We start from the raw sequence: 17,073 nt of genomic DNA, 5'->3' as shown, positions 1-17,073 counted from the left end.
GATACCGAAAATACCCTTGGCCGCCATTCCGAAAGCTCATCTAATAATCCAAAAGATCATTTATACATAATTTTATATACGAGGGCGAATATCGTAATGTGCCTTGTTCATCACTATTGATTTTTCTTTCCTTTTTTAACGGTAAGAAGTCCCGAGAAAGTGAAAGAAAAGTCTGGCTCAAGGCCATTGGATCGTTGATGAGGTAATCTTCGATTCTTTTTTCCATTTTCAATTCTGCTCGATTCTTCTGTGTTTTGCTTCCTGTAGGAAATCGGTTTCCTTTTGAAGCTTTGATTTATATTTTGGTGTTGACTGTAAAGTTGAAGTCTTCATCATGTTCGATCTTATTTTATTCTTGTTTTTGTAGCTGGGTTTTCGAGATTATAGCTGATTGTTTTGTTTTGGTTTGAATGTGTTAGCTTCGATGGTGGGTATTAACTGATCAAAGTACTAGGCCTTTATTTCACAAGTGAAGTGCATTTAGGACAAGCGAATAGCAAGTCTTAGCTCAACTTCATTTGGAGTAAGTTTCCTTGGAGCTTTATTTTTTTTCTTCTTCATTCATGTTCTGCTTTTGTGATTTATATATTAAGAAAACAAAAGGTGGGCAACCAACCATAGATCAATATTTTCTATATGTGTGTTATTTATATATTTATATATGAAATGAAAAGAAGGGGTTTAATTTGTGTAATTGTTTTTGAGAAATAGTTTCTTTCATTCACTGTTGTTGTTGCTGTAATTGATAAGATATTAGATTTTCTTTTCTTCCCATGATTACAGTTTTATACAGAACAAAAATGATTTGTGAGCTTCAAATGTAGGAAATTCAATTTCGATAAATCTACGTTACAAAGTGATAAGAACTGAGTTGAGTGTCATTTAATATTTGACTTGATATAAGTGTGAAGTTGTAATATTTTGTTGGAATATAGTGTCAGTAGATTTTATTGTTCTGGGGGTACACACATCTTAAGCAATATCTAGCTACATTCTACAAATTAAAGTTTGTGTTGATATGTAAAAAGACTTTGTGGTGAAATTCGATCTATTTTCTTCTGAAGCTTCAAAGAGATTTCAGTATTGGATAACGGTATTGATCAACTATACTGGGGCTGGGTAATCATTTGAGTGTCAATAGGTACTTCAGGTTAATTCTTTGTGATGAAACTCTATCTAGATATCTCGTTCGATGCTTAAGAGAGATTTTAGTTTTGGACAAACTTATAGCCCAACCATACTAGGTAACAATTTGTGTGCCTAAACACACTTTATATTATACTTCATCGTAAATTGTATGTCACTGACTCACTGTGACTATTTACTTATTACTGCTTATATTCAGAAAGGATCTGCTCTCAGTTTTACAAGGATTCAGAAATGGGGGATTCTAAAGGATGTTTTCTGGAATATTTTCATTCGGGTGATTATTCATCACTTTGGAAAAGTCACGGAGCATATGGCATTGTTGGTGCTGTTGTTGTTGGGATACTTATACCTGTAATTATCTCCTCTTTCTTCATTGGAAAGAAGAAGGGAAAACTAAGAGGAGTTCCTGTAGATGTTGGTGGGGATTCTGCCTATACCGTACGCAATAGTCGTGTGACTGAATTGATTGAAGTACCATGGGAAGGAGCCACAACCATGGCACATCTGTTTGAGCAATCTTGTAAAAGGAATTCACGCAATCAATTTCTTGGAACGAGGAAGTTTATCGAGAGAGATTTTGTTGCAGCTAGTGATGGTAGGAAGTTTGAGAAGCTTCACTTTGGAGAATATGAATGGCAAACTTATGGTGAAGCATTTGATCGTGCTTGCAACTTTGCATCCGGTCTTATTAAATTAGGCCACAATGTGGATACTCGTGCTGCATTATTTTCTGAAACCCGGGCAGAATGGTTAATAGCATTCCAGGTTTGCTACTTGATGCATTTCTACATTCAACTCTTGTTGCCATATTTGCTCTTTGTCTTAGTTTACTTTAATCTTCTCCTCAAAACTCAAGACAACATTAATAATTCTCGGATTTCAGGGATGCTTCCGACAAAATATTACTGTTGTTACTATTTATGCAACTCTTGGGGAGGATGCGCTAATCCACGCACTTAATGAGGTAAGTTTGAGTGACATAGCATTGTATGTATATTTTAGGAAATTAGCGTAAGTTAGGAATGGAGGCTTGATGGCTGCAAGATCATGTATTTGTTGGAATACAGAATTGATATACAAATATGGACCCATTAATTGGTCCCCATCTTTTCTAATATCCTGAAAGAAAAAAAAATGGTTCTCATCTTAGAAATTTTACATTTGAACAGACCTCAACATCAACCTTGATATGCGATTCGAAGCAACTGAAGAAGCTATCTGCCATAAGCACAAGCCTTAAAACGATTCAAAATGTTATTTATTTTGAAGATGGAACTTCAAAAGAAACTGGAGATTTTGAAAGCATGAGCGGTTGGACAGTTATGTCCTTCACTGAAGTTGAGAGACTTGGTAAAGCAAGTCCCATTCCACCAAGTCTACCCTCAAAGAATGAAGTTGCTGTTGTTATGTACACAAGTGGCAGTACAGGTCTGCCGAAGGTTGGTTTCCAGCTATTTGTTTGTTTTGTTATGTCTTTTTTTTCTTGACCAATAGTAGTACTAATCCAAATGAATATTGAATGTAATATTATGCAAATACATTATATATAGTGCAACATGCATATAAATTTTAACTTGCCTATGTGTGTGAAAAAAATATATATCTAAAAAAATATATGGATCTGGTTGAGTAAGGATATTTTCCCTATTCATAGGGGTCAATTTTTGTTGGAAAAATGGTATTTGGTATTTATTTGGGATTGTTGCTTTATCAAAAAATTGATTTATTATTATCAGATTAAAACATGGTGGTCAAAATTTGTTTTCCTATCATTGTGATAATATAAATTTTCTATTGTAATGATCACATGTATATCTTCATTCATTGAAGAAAGCTTCTTTTGAGAAATTTGGTTGGAACTTAAAATTCGCTCCTTTACATTTTAGTTAAAATAACATTGTAAATTTGATTTTTTTCCTTACAAGTATATATTGTGACTATCTAGGGTGTTATGATAACACATGGCAACATTGTAGCCACTGCTGCAGCAGTTATAACAGTCATTCCAGAACTGAATAGCAAAGATGTCTACTTAGCCTACTTGCCCCTTGCTCACGTTTTTGAATTGGCTGCTGAGGTACTCTTATTTTTTTATTTTACTTGTCCATGTTAGATAAGAAATTTGTTGTAACACGTGACTTTTCAGTCTGTCATGGTGGCCACCGGGTGTAGAATTGGTTATGGTTCTCCATTGACTTTAACAGACACTTCAAACAAAGTTAAGAAAGGAACCAAGGGAGATGCTTCTGCATTGAAGCCAACTCTCATGGCAGCAGTTCCTGCTATACTGGATCGTGTTCGAGATGGTGTACTAAAAAAGGTACTTAATTGAGTGCATAATTCTTTCCACTTAGCCTTGTGATGGTTTCAGGTTCATGTATTTCTGAAGTGTTAATTAATTAATTATTTCCATAAATATCAGGTTGATGGTACTGGGGGTCTAGCAAAGACTCTTTTTACATTTGCATATGCACGTCGACTGGCAGCAGTAGAAGGAAGCTGGTTTGGGGCTTGGGGACTAGAAAAAATGTTGTGGGATTTAATCATCTTTAAGAAAATACGCTCTGTACTTGGAGGAGATATTAGATTTATGCTCTGTGGTGGAGCTCCTTTATCTGGGGATTCACAACGCTTCATCAATATCTGCATGGGGTAACTATTTCATATTTTGAGATTTACAAGAATTGAATTTGAGGATTAACTTTTCTATTTTATATATTAAAAGGTCAAATATGTTTTTATCTTTTTATTTATATGTTTGTTTATTTGTTGAACAATATACTTATGGCTTAAATATGCGGCCCTTCTGCTGTCTAGTTTTTGTATAGAGTGTTGACATTTTTTAGAGTATCTATATTATGCTCTTTGTCTGAACAGTTTGAATAGATACTGAAATCATGAAAAATGTGGATGAGTAAGTGAGGTACACATGGGACGAACCTCAATTGCTATGTGTTGTTGAAAGGAACATTTGTTGCAAAAGTAATAGCCTCTTCATATAGTATATTAAGTTCAATTTCTTTCTTTGTGACATTCCAGTGCTACTTTACTTTTAGCGAGGTAGCAGATTGAGCTTTTTGAGTTTGAGTGTAATTTTAAGCAATGATCACTGTTCTCCTATATGATTTCCTTAGTGTTTTTTTCTTGCCACCTTGAATAAAAGGCATAGTACTGGAAGGATCTATCTCATAGAGATTGAGAGAGTGGTGAGTTAATGGAATTTGTTTGCACAAAAATTATTGGATTGGAAACTCTAAGAATATTGTGTTTGAAGTTAGTGGCCACGCTGGTACCCAGCCCTAATGGGGCTAAGACGGGGGACATGATCCAGAACTTGCCCTGTTGATAATATTGTACTTTTATTTTAATATTTTTCATTATAAATATTATTAAAAATAAATAGTGTAATGAATAATATACAAAAGTATTATTCATGATATTATTTCATTTATTATTATTTTGTATTAAAAAAGTATAATTCTTTTTTATAATCTTTTTTTTCTTTAAATAAAGTGTTCCCATTAGGGACCGACACCGGACGGGGGCCCTGCTCCGTTTACATCCATCCTAGACTAGCTATGCACTATGAAGTTCTTGCAATAGGTCGTGTTATTTTTCATTTAATGTATCTCTTGCTTATTGCACACTTTTTTTGGTTGGCTATGCTTACACAGGGCTCCTATTGGTCAAGGATATGGCTTGACAGAAACTTTTGCTGGAGCTGCTTTTTCTGAGGCAGATGACACAACAGTTGGCCGTGTTGGGCCACCCCTTCCTTGTTGCTACATTAAGGTACAGCTTTTCAGTTTTCCAAAAATAATTAGGTTGAGTTCTGATTGTAACCATAAGTTTCAGATTAGAATGGCCTGTGGATTTTATGCTGGAAAATTTCTACTTGTGTACGTTGTGTTTATTAACACAAAAGTTCAAGTATTTTGGCAGGTGTGTGTTTGAGTGGTCCAGACTTAAGTCCTTGTGTGATCGTAGGCATAGCTTAGTGGTATTACACCTCTTCTCACAAAGAGATGGATCCATGTTCAAATTCCCTCTTCCCGAATCTCAAAAGGAAAAAGAAAAAATGATCCAAGTCCCTGTAAATGCTAAATAGAAACTTTGCTTAGGTTCTCTTTCTGAAACATATCTGTGAATTAGTCAGGACCAACAACAGTTAAATGTTACTGAAGAAATCTCATTGAGATTTTCTAACTGTCTTCTATTCTGAAATGCAGCTTGTTTCTTGGGAAGAAGGTGGCTATAAGACATCTGACAAACCAATGCCCAGAGGTGAGATTATTATTGGGGGACATAGTGTAACTGCTGGTTACTTTAAGAATGAGGAAAAGACAAATGAGGTGTACGAGGTGAATATTCTCTTCCCCCTAGTGTTTTAATTTAAAAATGGACATATGTTGCTACTTGCTACGTTTTCCTCACAGATGGTAAGTAACTGGTTCTTAGGACTTTGTTGTATGATACAGATTGATGAGAGGGGCATCCGCTGGTTTTATAGTGGTGATATTGGAAGGTTCCATCCTGATGGATGCTTAGAAATAATTGATAGAAAGAAGGACATTGTTAAGCTTCAGCATGGAGAATACATCTCTCTCGGAAAGGTGTGTTTGTTTACCACTTACCCTGTTATTTCTGGACAATATTATGTAAATGAGCTGAGCAACAATTTTAAGTATCCTAGGATGCTCATTATGTTGTGCCAACTTGATTGCAGGTCGAGTCTGCGCTATTGTCAAGTAATTATGTGGAAAGTATCATGTTACATGCGGATCCTTTCCATAGCAACTGTGTAGCTCTTGTTGTACCAGCACGAAAATCCCTCGAGGACTGGGCCCAAAATGCAGGCATCAAGTATGAGGATTTCTCTGAGCTGTGTGAAAAAGCTGAAGCTGTTAGCGAGGTTCAGCAATCCCTTGCCAAGGTTTGTTTTCCATCTCTTACACCCAAGATTAGATGAAAAAGACATACGCGTTGAATTGTATTTATCATTTTTGTGCACTGAAACATGCTTTTGTTGGAATGTAGCAGCCTCTAGATCATGCATTATAGTTGCAGCTATTATTTTCCTCAGTAAATATGTTCACTTTATTTGCTTCATATGTAGATTTAGACTGTGGAAGGTGTTAGCAGTACTCTCTTGTTCACTCTCTTAGGCTCCCAATTCCCATGTTTCACTACTTGACATGTGAACTACAATGACTAACAATATTATGTGTAAAATAATTTAATTGTGTTTGTTGAGTCCAGATGTTAAATACGAGAGTGTTGCTATTACTCGCTTTAAATAATGCCCGCTATCTTTAAACAAAGTGGAGCTAACCATAATTTTAGTTTTATTGAGAATATTTTTTTATATTGTAGTGTCTTTTTAAGTTGTTTCTTACATGCAGGTTGCAAAAGCTGCAAAACTAGACAAGTTTGAACTTCCTGCAAAGATTAAATTGTTGCCAGATCCATGGACACCGGAGTCTGGATTGGTTACTGCTGCTCTAAAGATAAAGAGGGAACAGCTGAAAGCCAAGTTCAAAGATGAGCTAAAGAATTTATATGCATAAACCAGTGGATCTGTTCCTCCAATGTTAAATTGGATGGATTTTGTGGTATATTTTCTTTGTATTATTAATGACATACAAGTTTTAATCGCTCAATTTCTGACAACATGCAACTGGATATTTTCAAACAAATTTGTTGCAATAGAATTGAGCTTTATTTTTGTCTGCTTATTTTTTATGAGCTCATGTTAAATTATTGGTCTGATGATCATCTATTTTCTTGTTTGTACTTTTAATAAAAGTCCTTGGTTCTGATGATCTATATGGCTAAATTTTCAAATTTTTAAAGGAATACCAATGGTCTCTGTAATGCTGCTAAGTTTTAGTCCCATGATACATAGTATTTTTGGTAATTGAATAAATGTTATCCCTAAGTGTTTTTGTGTGTGCTCGTTCCACATTGTGGGAGTATTTTAGAAAAATATTATATTTACCGTGATTTTACTAAATGCATATCTCATACATATAACAAAATAATATAATTTAAAGTAAAATTAAACATTTTTTTTACAAACGTTCTTTTTGTTTGTTAGAATTTATTATTTTTTGTTTTATATGTTTTTATTTATTTTTGAAAACATAAAACATCAATAATATATTTTATTTCATTATTAGTTATGTAAAATAAATATATAATTTTTAAATAAATATTAAATAATAATTAATCCAATTATATTAGATTGGATCTATATTATTATGCAGATTGAATTGAATTCAAAATATAAAATCCTTATCTAGTGCGGATCAGATGCACTATGAGTAAAATAATACGGATTGAATTGAATGAACACACTTAACTTGATATAGGCTATTGCCTATTCCCAACTACCTTTATTTCAAAATCAACCTGATAGTCTTACTAGTAGACTATTCCCAAGGAGCCTTAGCTATCAAGCTATTTGATGATACTCATCTTCACTTTCCCTTTGTATGCAGTCCTATATTTAGAAGGCTTCTAAGATATAACAAGCACAGGGGAACTTTAAATTCGATCGCCTAGGAAACACAACCCTGAGAAGTTGAAGTCCTTAAATTACACAAATTTTAGAAAATGTCTAAGTATTTTTAGGAAAAGAGTGAAAATTTCTAGTAAAATCAGCCAAGAAATGTCCAGAACTTCGCAACAACAACTACACTGCTCTAAATGGAATGTCACAAAAAAATAAAATGGAAAAAGAATACTGGGTGTAACTACATTGAAAACTACGACATCTTACAATGTGATATACTTGTTTGTTGTTCCTCTATAAGTACATTCAGCAGTATCCAAAACTAGTTTTAAGACTTTATCATATAATGTGTATTACTGACTGAACATTTAGAACTCTTCCTATATTGTAGTGTTAATCTCTTTCCTCCACCAACAGTTAATGGAGTGTATTTTCTGAAGAACCAAGTAGGAAATAATTTCAAGTGTCCTCTGGTTTGGAAGTTGTACTGCTAACCGTTGCTGGCAAAGCTGATAGTGGTGGTCGTAGGACGTTGTATAAAGCAGGACCGACGAATGGAACCAGCGACAAAAACAAAAGCCAAGACCCTTTGTCAAACCTGACAATAAAAATAAGGGACATTATAGTCTACTAGAAGGGAAATCAAAATGTTAAGCCATAATTAAAAGGCATAAACTCTGGACACCAGAATCCTCACCATTTCCGAGCAGTCATATCATTGTAGACCCAAAATGGAGCAAAAGTTGATAGTAGGGTGAAATCAATGCAAGTAACATGGATCTGCAATAAAGTGGGTTTATCTCTCAATTAAACCTTGTTAAAAACTATGATCAAAATTGAGCATAATGATTTTTAAGGAATTAAAGTAAAAGATCTAAGCAGAGGTCTAATTCATATGAGTAACTACCGAAACATGAATTGCATTTATATTGGTTTGAAGTGTTGAAGCACTTACAAATCTGCTTTCCCTGAAATACTGGAAAAATTCACTCCAGTCATCACCAGTAGCTAATCCTGCACTAACAAGTAAACCTAGTCCTGTAGCCAGTGTTACCTGATATCCAATAGAGATAAAACTTGAGTTTCCTAGGTCATGATAAATCAATAGAATTGCAATAACATCAATTATCACTAGGCACATGTCTGCATCAGAATAAACGTCTTTTTGTATAATGGCTATAGTTATTTCACTTTTCAAACGAAAGAAATGAGTCTAGAAATATTCAATGAGTCAATGGAAAACCTCTTAAAATCAATTGGTAGTTTTTGACTTCAACTAATTGAAGAAAACTGATCAAAAATGTATATTATAATCTTTTCTGTGTTTCTGCTGATCTTTTCAATGTATGCATTGTTTATCAAATAAATCCTCACCGCAGCTGTTATTTTTGATTCTAGAAAATTTAGGGGCCATCTGCTGAGTTCTGTTTCTTCAACAGGAGGAGGTGGTGGTTTCCAAAGTACAAAATAGGGAAGAAGAGCATATGCACCACCGAAAAATGAAAGTACAGTAAAAGGCCAAACTGGAATTTTGCTCTGAGAACTGCAAATACAAAATTCATTAGTCAGCTTACTATGTTCTTAAACAGTGTCTTGGGAAATTAAGTTTCTTCTCTTGCAGCAGACTGTAGTCAGGCCACTTAACAAAGTTTACAAGCTTCATCTTATACGTTATGAAAACAAATTATTTAGGCAATAGTTTATGCCTCCAGATAAATCAGTTCTCTGAATTCAACATTATACATACATGTATGAACTTGATGTTTCTCAAACAGTAACGTTTCTGACTTCACTTTAGTATTACAGGCAAGGAATTGCAGAACACGAAGTATTAGCACTTAGAAGGCATTCAAAGAACGAAAAAGGGTTAGGTTTTAGCAGAACTACCTTCTACCTGTCGGAAGCAGCAGCTTGCTGTAAACCAAGGGCCATAAACCCATTATGTACCACAGTGACACTAACACTTGATTCATTCTGAACCCATCGTCCCCTTTCAAGTTCAAGAGCTTTTTCAAGAAATACATGTCTCTTGTCTGATATAAGAACACGAAAAGAATCAATGAAGAAAATGTTAGGAAGCCGAAACAATAAACTGAGAGGAATGACAATTGTGGCTTTTATAGTCATTGACATTTGGCAAAATTCATAGTCATCCTATTGGGGTTAACAGATATATATTGAAACCCCAAAACACTTAATGTTTACTGCATATATTTAAGCAATACCGGAGTCTGGTTGGGGGACAGATTGAAAACATAGTACAGTAATGCACCCCATAACACAAAGAGCAAAATTGAGGTCGTCCAGTCTCTTCCCTCAGCTACATTTCCACTTCCTTCAGGTTTATTTTCCAAGCCATCTCCCTCATTCAAACCCGGGTCTTCTTTGTTTTCACCCTTTAAGGTACTCTGACAAATTTGAGAATGACCCTTTTGCTGAAATGGGAGAATAAACGTTTTACAGTCCACGCTTCTGAAAATCGAAGATCCAAAGCTTGTTTTGGGAATTGATACTCTTGGCTTGAGGTTTTGAGTTTGAAGGAAGTTCCTGGTTTCTGGGCGGCTTTTGAATGTTAAAGATGAGAACTTGGAGAAGTTGCAGGAGATGAGGCTGGCATTAGCCAACATGGCGAAGAAAACTGAGGATTTTTGTAAGAATCTTATTAATGTAAATTTGAATTTATTATCTATCTGTACTTATATAGTTCATTGACCCCATTATACGATGTCGTTTTTATAGACATCACTGACCAACGGTGTCGTTTAACACGTTGGTAAAACAGGCGCGTACATTTCATAACCGCATAAACGACCAATAATCCAATATCTTATAACCTTTCGGAGCTTTTCAAAAGATAAGGTCTTTCTTTATCTTTCTCTCACTTTTTTTTTTCTTTTTGGGTAGCCATGGCTGAAGCTTCACGAGTGTTACAAACTGCTCTCGTTTCCAACTTTAATTCATTCCAAAGAACGCATTTTTCACAGTTAAACCCAGTTAGTTTCCGTAGAAACCCAGTTCATTGCTCTGTCTCAACGAGTGAAAACACCAAAACAACAGTGACCCAGACCATCCCATGGGGCTGTGAAATGGATTCTTCGGAGAACGCCTCTGCTCTGCAGAAATGGCTGTCTCAGTCTGGTCTTCCGCCGCAGAAGATGGCAATAGAAAAAGTGAACGTGGGAGAGAGAGGGTTGGTTGCTTTGAAGAATATTAGGAAAGGGGAAAAGCTGCTCTTTGTGCCTCCCACGCTGGTCATCTCAGCGGAATCAGTAAGATTTTCTCGAAAATTTTGCAACTGGGGTTTGGTTTTCTGCTGTGATAATTTGATTGATGAACTTGAATTTTGTCATTAATCACAATATTTAGTGATTCGGCTGTCAATATTGATTTGTTCACCTATTTAAATTCTTATTACATGTGTTTCTGAAATTCAAGGAATGGAGCATTGCAGAGGCTGGTAAAGTATTAAAGCAGAATTCAGTACCTGACTGGCCATTCCTGGCAACTTATTTGATCAGTGAAGCAAGTATCATGGAATCTTCAAGATGGAGCAATTATATTTCTGCTTTACCTCGGCAACCATATTCACTTCTCTACTGGTAAGCTTAGCTTATACTTATATTATTGTCTTTGCAAGTCATGCAAATCGTCAATGCTATAATTTTGCCTTTCCTGCGAAGGGTCTACTCTCAGTTTTTCCTCTACAGCTTCTTTATATCATTTCAGGACACGTGAAGAACTAGATCGTTATTTGGAAGCATCACAGATTAGAGAGCGAGCAATCGAAAGGATTACAAATGTTGTTGGAACGTAGGGCCTCAAATTAGCTGTTTGGATTTTCTTTTATGGGCCATTTTTGGCAACAAAAAGTAATCCTTTTTACCAAGTTTTTTTTTATTATTTATTTAACTTGCTTCTTTTTTCTTCGCAGATACAATGATTTAAGGCTTAGGATATTTTCAAAGTACCCTGATTTATTTCCTGAAGAGGTATTAAACTCATATCAGTCCTTGTGTAAAACCAACTTAAAACTTTCCAAGTCCTTTATGTTCATTTTTCTGTAGTTACTTGCAACAATTCCATTTTTGAATGAGCAATCATATTATTGGCTTTGAAGTTTAGAATCTCTGTTAACCATTCTCATTATGTAGATCTAACATAGTCAACATATTAGTTTGTTAGTTACTTAGGGGAGAAAGTTGAATTCTGTGTTGTGACTTGGATATACAAAACAAAAGATTTTGTAGATTTTTCTTTCTTAGACTTGTGTAGAGATTGGGAAAACCTGTTGTACTAGTTGGCTGGTAGCTCGTAGTTTTATGAGTCCATGTTTTTAATCTGTGTTAGTAGTTTTTGTTGTTGGAGAAGGTCTTTCCCAAGTGTTTATGTTACCAAGGTTTTCGTCCGCCATAAGCAAGGGATCTCAATAAACATAGGAGTAGGTTAGTCCTAGACATTTGACCTTTGTCTCTAATTTTTTTATTTTTAATAAAATAAAAAACTTAGGTAATTCTGTTATAATTTGCTTTACCCTGTAATCTTGAATCTGTATATTAAGTTTTTTGAAAATCCCCTTGTATCTCTAAAGCAATTACCTCTACTTTCTCTCATGTAGCTCTCTTATACTTTGTTCTACTTTGTTACTGTTACTATCTTTCTATTTCAGTTACAAATTTCTGGTTCTAAGTTATGGAGAAATAATGCAGGCAGACACCTACAAATACTAAGTCAATAGGCCTTAGTCATTAATCATTACAGGGATAATAATTGGCGTTAAGCTGTGTCTGCCTCACAATTCGCCTTATAACATAAAATCAAATAAGAGAGGAACAATAATGATAATTGGAATGAAATAGAATATAATAAAGTGGTATAAAATTTAATATTAGAAAAAATATATACATTTCTTTTTCACTTTCTATTGGGTTGGTCTTATGGAAGGAATAGCCATTCCGCCAAACTGATGGAAAATCCATTCCATTGGAATGGAATTCTATTACATAAAATTTCACCCACACAAGAATGGAACAAAATTGAATTCCTTTCCATTTCATTACCCACACCCGAACATTCCGGTATTTTTTTTTTCTGAGAACTACCTCTTTGGTTGTCTTTAATTTTGTCACCCGAGGTACGAGGTTTATCAATTCATGTATACTTTTTCATAATATGCATGTGAAATACCGTCTACATAACTAAATATGACATCCTGTATTTGTTTGCTCAATTCATGATTTGTAGGTCTTTAATTTGGACACCTTCAAATGGTCATTTGGAATTCTTTTCTCCCGATTGGTAAGTCGATTTTGTCACATCATGGTAAATGCTGTATCCCATTTGTAATGGAAAAATATACTATGGTTGGGATAGTTAAGGTTAGAAACTAATCACCCAAACTCGTGCTTTAATGTTTTGATTCTTGATCAGTACACAACCATTAAAGTTTAAAAGAGTTTAGAAAAAAAAAAAAGAGTTTGCGAAAAAGAAGCTATAAGAGTACAATATTTTCATATAAGTGGAAAGGAATGAATTCAATTTCATTTAATTACAAACAAAAGGATTGCATCTGTATCCAAGACCTGTATCAATTAATCTATTATCCTTAGGCATGGTTGGATAAGAACATTAAATACATATGTAATTGGATGTTTCATTTAGACTTTTAAATATAATGGTTTGCACAGGTCCGGTTACCTTCAATGGGTGATAAGTTTGCATTGGTTCCATGGGCAGATATGATGAACCACAGTTGCCAGGTAAGTTGATTACTCATCCTAAAACAAATGTTTGAAGTGAAATCACCTGCAAAAGTTTAGCTGTTTAATCACATGGATTTTGCTGGTAGGTGGAGACATTTCTAGACTATGATAAATCATCTCAGGGAGTTGTTTTCACAACAGACCGGCCTTATCAGCCAGGTGAGCAGGTAAACGCTAAACATTTTCACCACTGAAAATTTAGAATGAACTCACCGAGTGAAACATATTATCTGTGGTGCTAATAATCTATAGTGTGTTATACTGTTGAAGTGAATTGTTGAATTTTAAATTACTTGTTCAGGTTTTCATCTCATATGGCAAGAAATCTAATGGAGAGCTGCTGCTATCCTATGGGTTTGTTCCAAAGGAGGGAACCAATCCTGGTGATTCAGTTGAGTTGTCCGTGTCACTCTCAAAATCAGATGAATGTTATAAACAGAAATTGGAAGCTCTCAGGAAACATGGATTGCAAGCGTAAGTACCTGATTTCATTTGTCACTCTCCAATCCTATCTTTCCTATTTTTTCAGCTTTTTCAAGTTCTTGGTGCGAGTTGAGTAGAGTAGATACATATTTCTTCCCTTTTTGTGGTCTAAATCGAATGCAAATCAGGAGAAGCTTTTGATTTATTGTTTTTGGCAGATCTCAATGTTATCCTATACGAGTCACTGGCTGGCCTTTGGAATTGATGGCATATGCTTATTTAGCTGTCAGTCCTCCATCTATGAGCGGCCAATTTGAAGAGGTTGAACATCTTCTCTCCTGCTTATTGGTTACATTTTTTCATTATATTGAATAACCATCCCAAATATATGGCTGTCTCAGATGGCTGCGGCAGCATCAAACAAAATTAATACCAACAAGGAATTAAGATACCCTGATATAGAGGAAGAAGCCCTTCAATTTATATTGGATAGTTGTGAATCTAGCATATCAAAGTACAACAAATTCTTACAGGTAATAAGAGTAATTTGCATGAGGATTTTGTTATATGTTTACTTTGCATAGAAAGTGATTTCATTTACAAGTAGTTTTGAGTAACAAAAACAGTGGCAATTTTTCATTGTAACAGCAAAGTGGATCATTGGATTTAGATGTGACATCACCTAAGCAACTCAACCGAAGGTTGTTTCTAAAACAGCTAGCTGTAGATCTATGTACAAGTGAGCGAAGGATATTGTTCCGTGCCCAATATGTAAGATTTCACCTACTCTTTTAGCTGATTATTATCTTTTAAAGACTTTTCAATATTCTGCTTAAGATCAATCAGAGGAATAATTTTTCTGTTGCGAGTACTTTTATTCGGTAAATTAAACACTCCTTATCTTCCTTGAACATTACTTCACTGCTAAAGGTAGGCAATCCATTAGAATTTTTTTTAAAACTTCTTTGTTTTGAGTATAAAACGAACTTTGAGAGCTCTTTGATATAATCCCTTGCAGCATTGGATCTGCATTGTAACTTTTAGTCACTCCCTAATCCATTTTTCGCGTGTTTATTATTTGGTTGTTTTCAGATACTACGGAGGAGGTTAAGGGATATTAGAAGTGGTGAATTGAAAGGTCTAAAACTCTTTACCGGGTTGCGAAATTTCTTCAAATGAGAAGGTATTGTCCATACTGAATCAAGTGGTATTTGGTGAAGAGATGAATGCTATAAAATGTAATTAATTTTACTGGCTATTTTTCAGTCATGTTAGAGGTATTGTGTACTAGCAGGAATTTCTTATATTACTTTTATAGGAAAACTAAAACAGAAAAACTTTCCTTTAAAGTTTAGAACTCTCCCTATTCAATCGCAGAGATTTGTTCACGTTGATTTCCCTTATTAGTGTTTTGAGTAAGATTTTAAGCAACCTTTAACTAGGGCCTGAGAGGTTACAAATTTAGTGTGATAGATTTCATATTTATTGTAGAGATTTAGGAAGACTTGAGTGATTAATACAAGCTAGTGGTATCGAAGATAAGGTTCAGCATAGCCCGTCTTTCTTTCAATGGTTGGACAAAGCTTATACAAGCTCTATTGAGTCATCTACCCTCAATCTACAACCACTACCAAAATATTTCAAAAAACCTTATTCTCTCTGCTAGTTGAGAGTCATTCTCTACAAATTACCCGACAGAAACTGGATGGAACAAATTATTTAGAATGATCATAATCCGTGGTATGGTGATCTATAACCAAAGAAGTGTGATTGTGTTATTGCTGCTCTCGGAGAAGATGATCCACAATATCGAATAAATAATTGTGCTACTTGTGCGAAGAAGAATAAGCTCAAACTTGAAAGGGCTCGAATCTGAAATTAAGGGTACGACACATTTTCTCTCATCACTTGAAGACATGATATTGTATTGAAGCATTATTTGTGGGTGCTAGTAAATAATCGAGCATGGTGTGATCATTGTGAACACCTGTGGCATACCAAAGAAACATATTGGTAAAACATCCGAATTGGAGATCCTGAAATCAAAGAGAGCACTGTGGCTTCCAATCAAAGTTGTTTCATTGCTCAAAATAATATTAGACAATTGAATAGGGTGAAAATTTAACTGAACTATTATTGAACAGAATGAATCATTTGCAAGTGTATTGCCTTTATATAGGCAAAATTACTGATGAGTAATAACAGAGTTAGCTAGAGATCACTAACTTAACCAAATATTTAACTAACTAGCTATCTCTAGTAGACCCCTTCAAGATGGAGTGTAAAAAGTTTGAACACCCATCTTGGGTACAATTTCATTGAAAGAACTAAGAAATTGAAGCTTGGTGGGGATGTTAGCTAGATTATTCTTTGATGGCATATGAAACATCCTCAACTGTCCAGAGATTGTTTTCTCTCAAACTATGTACCAATCAATGTCCACATATTTTGTCCTTTCATGAAAAACTATATTTTTTAAAATGTGAATTGCAGTACTATTGGCACAGTAGAGAATGGAAGGAAGAGAAATGTCGATGTGGAAGTCTTTTGGGATTGATGTTAACTAAGTTAGCTTACAAGTGACATTGGCCATTGCTCGGTACCCTGCTTCAACAAAAGAACATGAGACTGTTTGTTGCTTTTTAAACTTCCATGATATTAGAGATTATCCTAAAAAAACATAATATCCAGAGATTGATCTTCTGGTGTCAATACAAGCACCCTAGTCTGCATATGCAAAGATTTTGAGTTGTAGCGATAAGCCTTGTCTAGGGGAGCCTTTAAGGTATTGTAGTATTTTATATGTAGCAGCTAGGTGATGTTGCCTAGGTGATTGGACATATTGGCTGAGTTTGCTGACAACAAAGCTGATATCAAGTCTTGTGATGGTAAGATATCTGATTTTTCTTACAAGGCTTATGTATTGAGTAGGATCTTGTAAAGATTGTCCTGACCCTTCGTGAAGCTTGCTGTTGAGCTCTATTGGTGTGGAGGCAGGTTTATTGTCTAATTAGCTTGAGTCTTCCTGGAGTTGTAGAATGAAAGGTTGATGTGTGACAGAAATGCCTTTATTTCATCAAGCTGTTTTAAGTCCTAAGAAAAATCGTAAGTTACCAAGATCCTTCAATTTAAATTGAGCATCAAGAGTAGACTTAAATGTAGTCAGTTTAGAAAGGTTGTTAGTTGCAACAATTGTGTTATCAACATAAATGAGTAGGGCTAGAAAAC

At 34.8% G+C, this 17,073-nt stretch overlaps 3 protein-coding genes across 4 annotated transcripts; 2 read left to right on the top strand and 1 right to left on the bottom strand.

Annotated features, from left to right (window-relative positions):
• LOC115698544 (long chain acyl-CoA synthetase 8) lies at positions 1-6,971 on the top strand. 2 transcript variants are annotated; one of them, XM_061102824.1, is made up of 14 exons: positions 1-202; positions 420-523; positions 1,142-1,244; positions 1,346-1,914; positions 2,033-2,113; positions 2,319-2,588; positions 3,095-3,226; positions 3,296-3,469; positions 3,572-3,801; positions 4,824-4,941; positions 5,379-5,510; positions 5,628-5,762; positions 5,876-6,082; positions 6,552-6,971. In XM_061102824.1, the coding sequence occupies exons 3-14, from the start codon at positions 1,193-1,195 to the stop codon at positions 6,714-6,716; spliced, it is 2,265 nt and encodes a 754-aa protein (XP_060958807.1). In that variant the 5' UTR covers positions 1-202; positions 420-523; positions 1,142-1,192; the 3' UTR covers positions 6,717-6,971. The 2 variants fall into 2 exon arrangements, with proteins under 2 accessions (XP_060958807.1, XP_030481486.1); XM_030625626.2 differs by lacking the exon at positions 1,142-1,244.
• A 905-nt stretch (positions 6,972-7,876) lies between these two features.
• LOC115699677 (uncharacterized) lies at positions 7,877-10,365 on the bottom strand. Its single transcript, XM_030627199.2, has 6 exons — positions 9,889-10,365; positions 9,551-9,696; positions 9,038-9,206; positions 8,619-8,717; positions 8,361-8,443; positions 7,877-8,261 (listed from the first exon to the last, which is right to left on the bottom strand). Exons 1-6 carry the CDS (start codon positions 10,288-10,290, stop codon positions 8,123-8,125), a joined length of 1,038 nt encoding a protein of 345 aa, XP_030483059.2. The 5' UTR covers positions 10,291-10,365; the 3' UTR covers positions 7,877-8,122.
• Positions 10,366-10,407: 42 nt separating this feature from the next.
• LOC115699676 (ribulose-1,5 bisphosphate carboxylase/oxygenase large subunit N-methyltransferase, chloroplastic) lies at positions 10,408-15,233 on the top strand. The gene is made up of 12 exons (XM_030627198.2): positions 10,408-10,932; positions 11,099-11,262; positions 11,390-11,473; positions 11,595-11,652; positions 12,905-12,958; positions 13,348-13,419; positions 13,509-13,589; positions 13,724-13,896; positions 14,064-14,166; positions 14,247-14,378; positions 14,494-14,616; positions 14,938-15,233. The coding sequence occupies exons 1-12, from the start codon at positions 10,570-10,572 to the stop codon at positions 15,022-15,024; spliced, it is 1,494 nt and encodes a 497-aa protein (XP_030483058.2). The 5' UTR covers positions 10,408-10,569; the 3' UTR covers positions 15,025-15,233.
• The last annotated feature ends 1,840 nt before the right edge of the window (positions 15,234-17,073 follow it).

This window comes from Cannabis sativa, chromosome 8, assembly GCF_029168945.1.
Source record: "Cannabis sativa cultivar Pink pepper isolate KNU-18-1 chromosome 8, ASM2916894v1, whole genome shotgun sequence".
NCBI classification, from domain to species: Eukaryota; Viridiplantae; Streptophyta; class Magnoliopsida; order Rosales; family Cannabaceae; genus Cannabis; species Cannabis sativa.
This window is presented reverse-complemented; position numbering and strand designations above follow the sequence as displayed.

Bases quoted from the DNA above. Each gene is read 5' to 3' on its own strand.
- LOC115698544 (XM_061102824.1), top strand. From the start codon at position 1,193: ATGCTTAAGAGAGATTTTAGTTTTGGACAAACTTATAGCCCAACCATA. The intron at 2,589-3,094 runs GTTGGTTTCCAG...GTGACTATCTAG, and splicing joins GCAGTACAGGTCTGCCGAAG to GGTGTTATGATAACACATGG. The intron at 6,083-6,551 runs GTTTGTTTTCCA...TCTTACATGCAG, and splicing joins TTCAGCAATCCCTTGCCAAG to GTTGCAAAAGCTGCAAAACT.
- LOC115699677 (XM_030627199.2), bottom strand. From the start codon at position 10,290: ATGTTGGCTAATGCCAGCCTCATCTCCTGCAACTTCTCCAAGTTCTCA. The intron at 9,697-9,888 runs GTATTGCTTAAA...TTCTTATATCAG, and splicing joins TGTCCCCCAACCAGACTCCG to ACAAGAGACATGTATTTCTT. The intron at 8,444-8,618 runs GTAAGTGCTTCA...ACTTTATTGCAG, and splicing joins ATTTCAGGGAAAGCAGATTT to ATCCATGTTACTTGCATTGA.
- LOC115699676 (XM_030627198.2), top strand. From the start codon at position 10,570: ATGGCTGAAGCTTCACGAGTGTTACAAACTGCTCTCGTTTCCAACTTT. The intron at 11,474-11,594 runs GTAGGGCCTCAA...TTTTCTTCGCAG, and splicing joins ATTACAAATGTTGTTGGAAC to ATACAATGATTTAAGGCTTA. The intron at 14,167-14,246 runs GTTGAACATCTT...TGGCTGTCTCAG, and splicing joins TGAGCGGCCAATTTGAAGAG to ATGGCTGCGGCAGCATCAAA.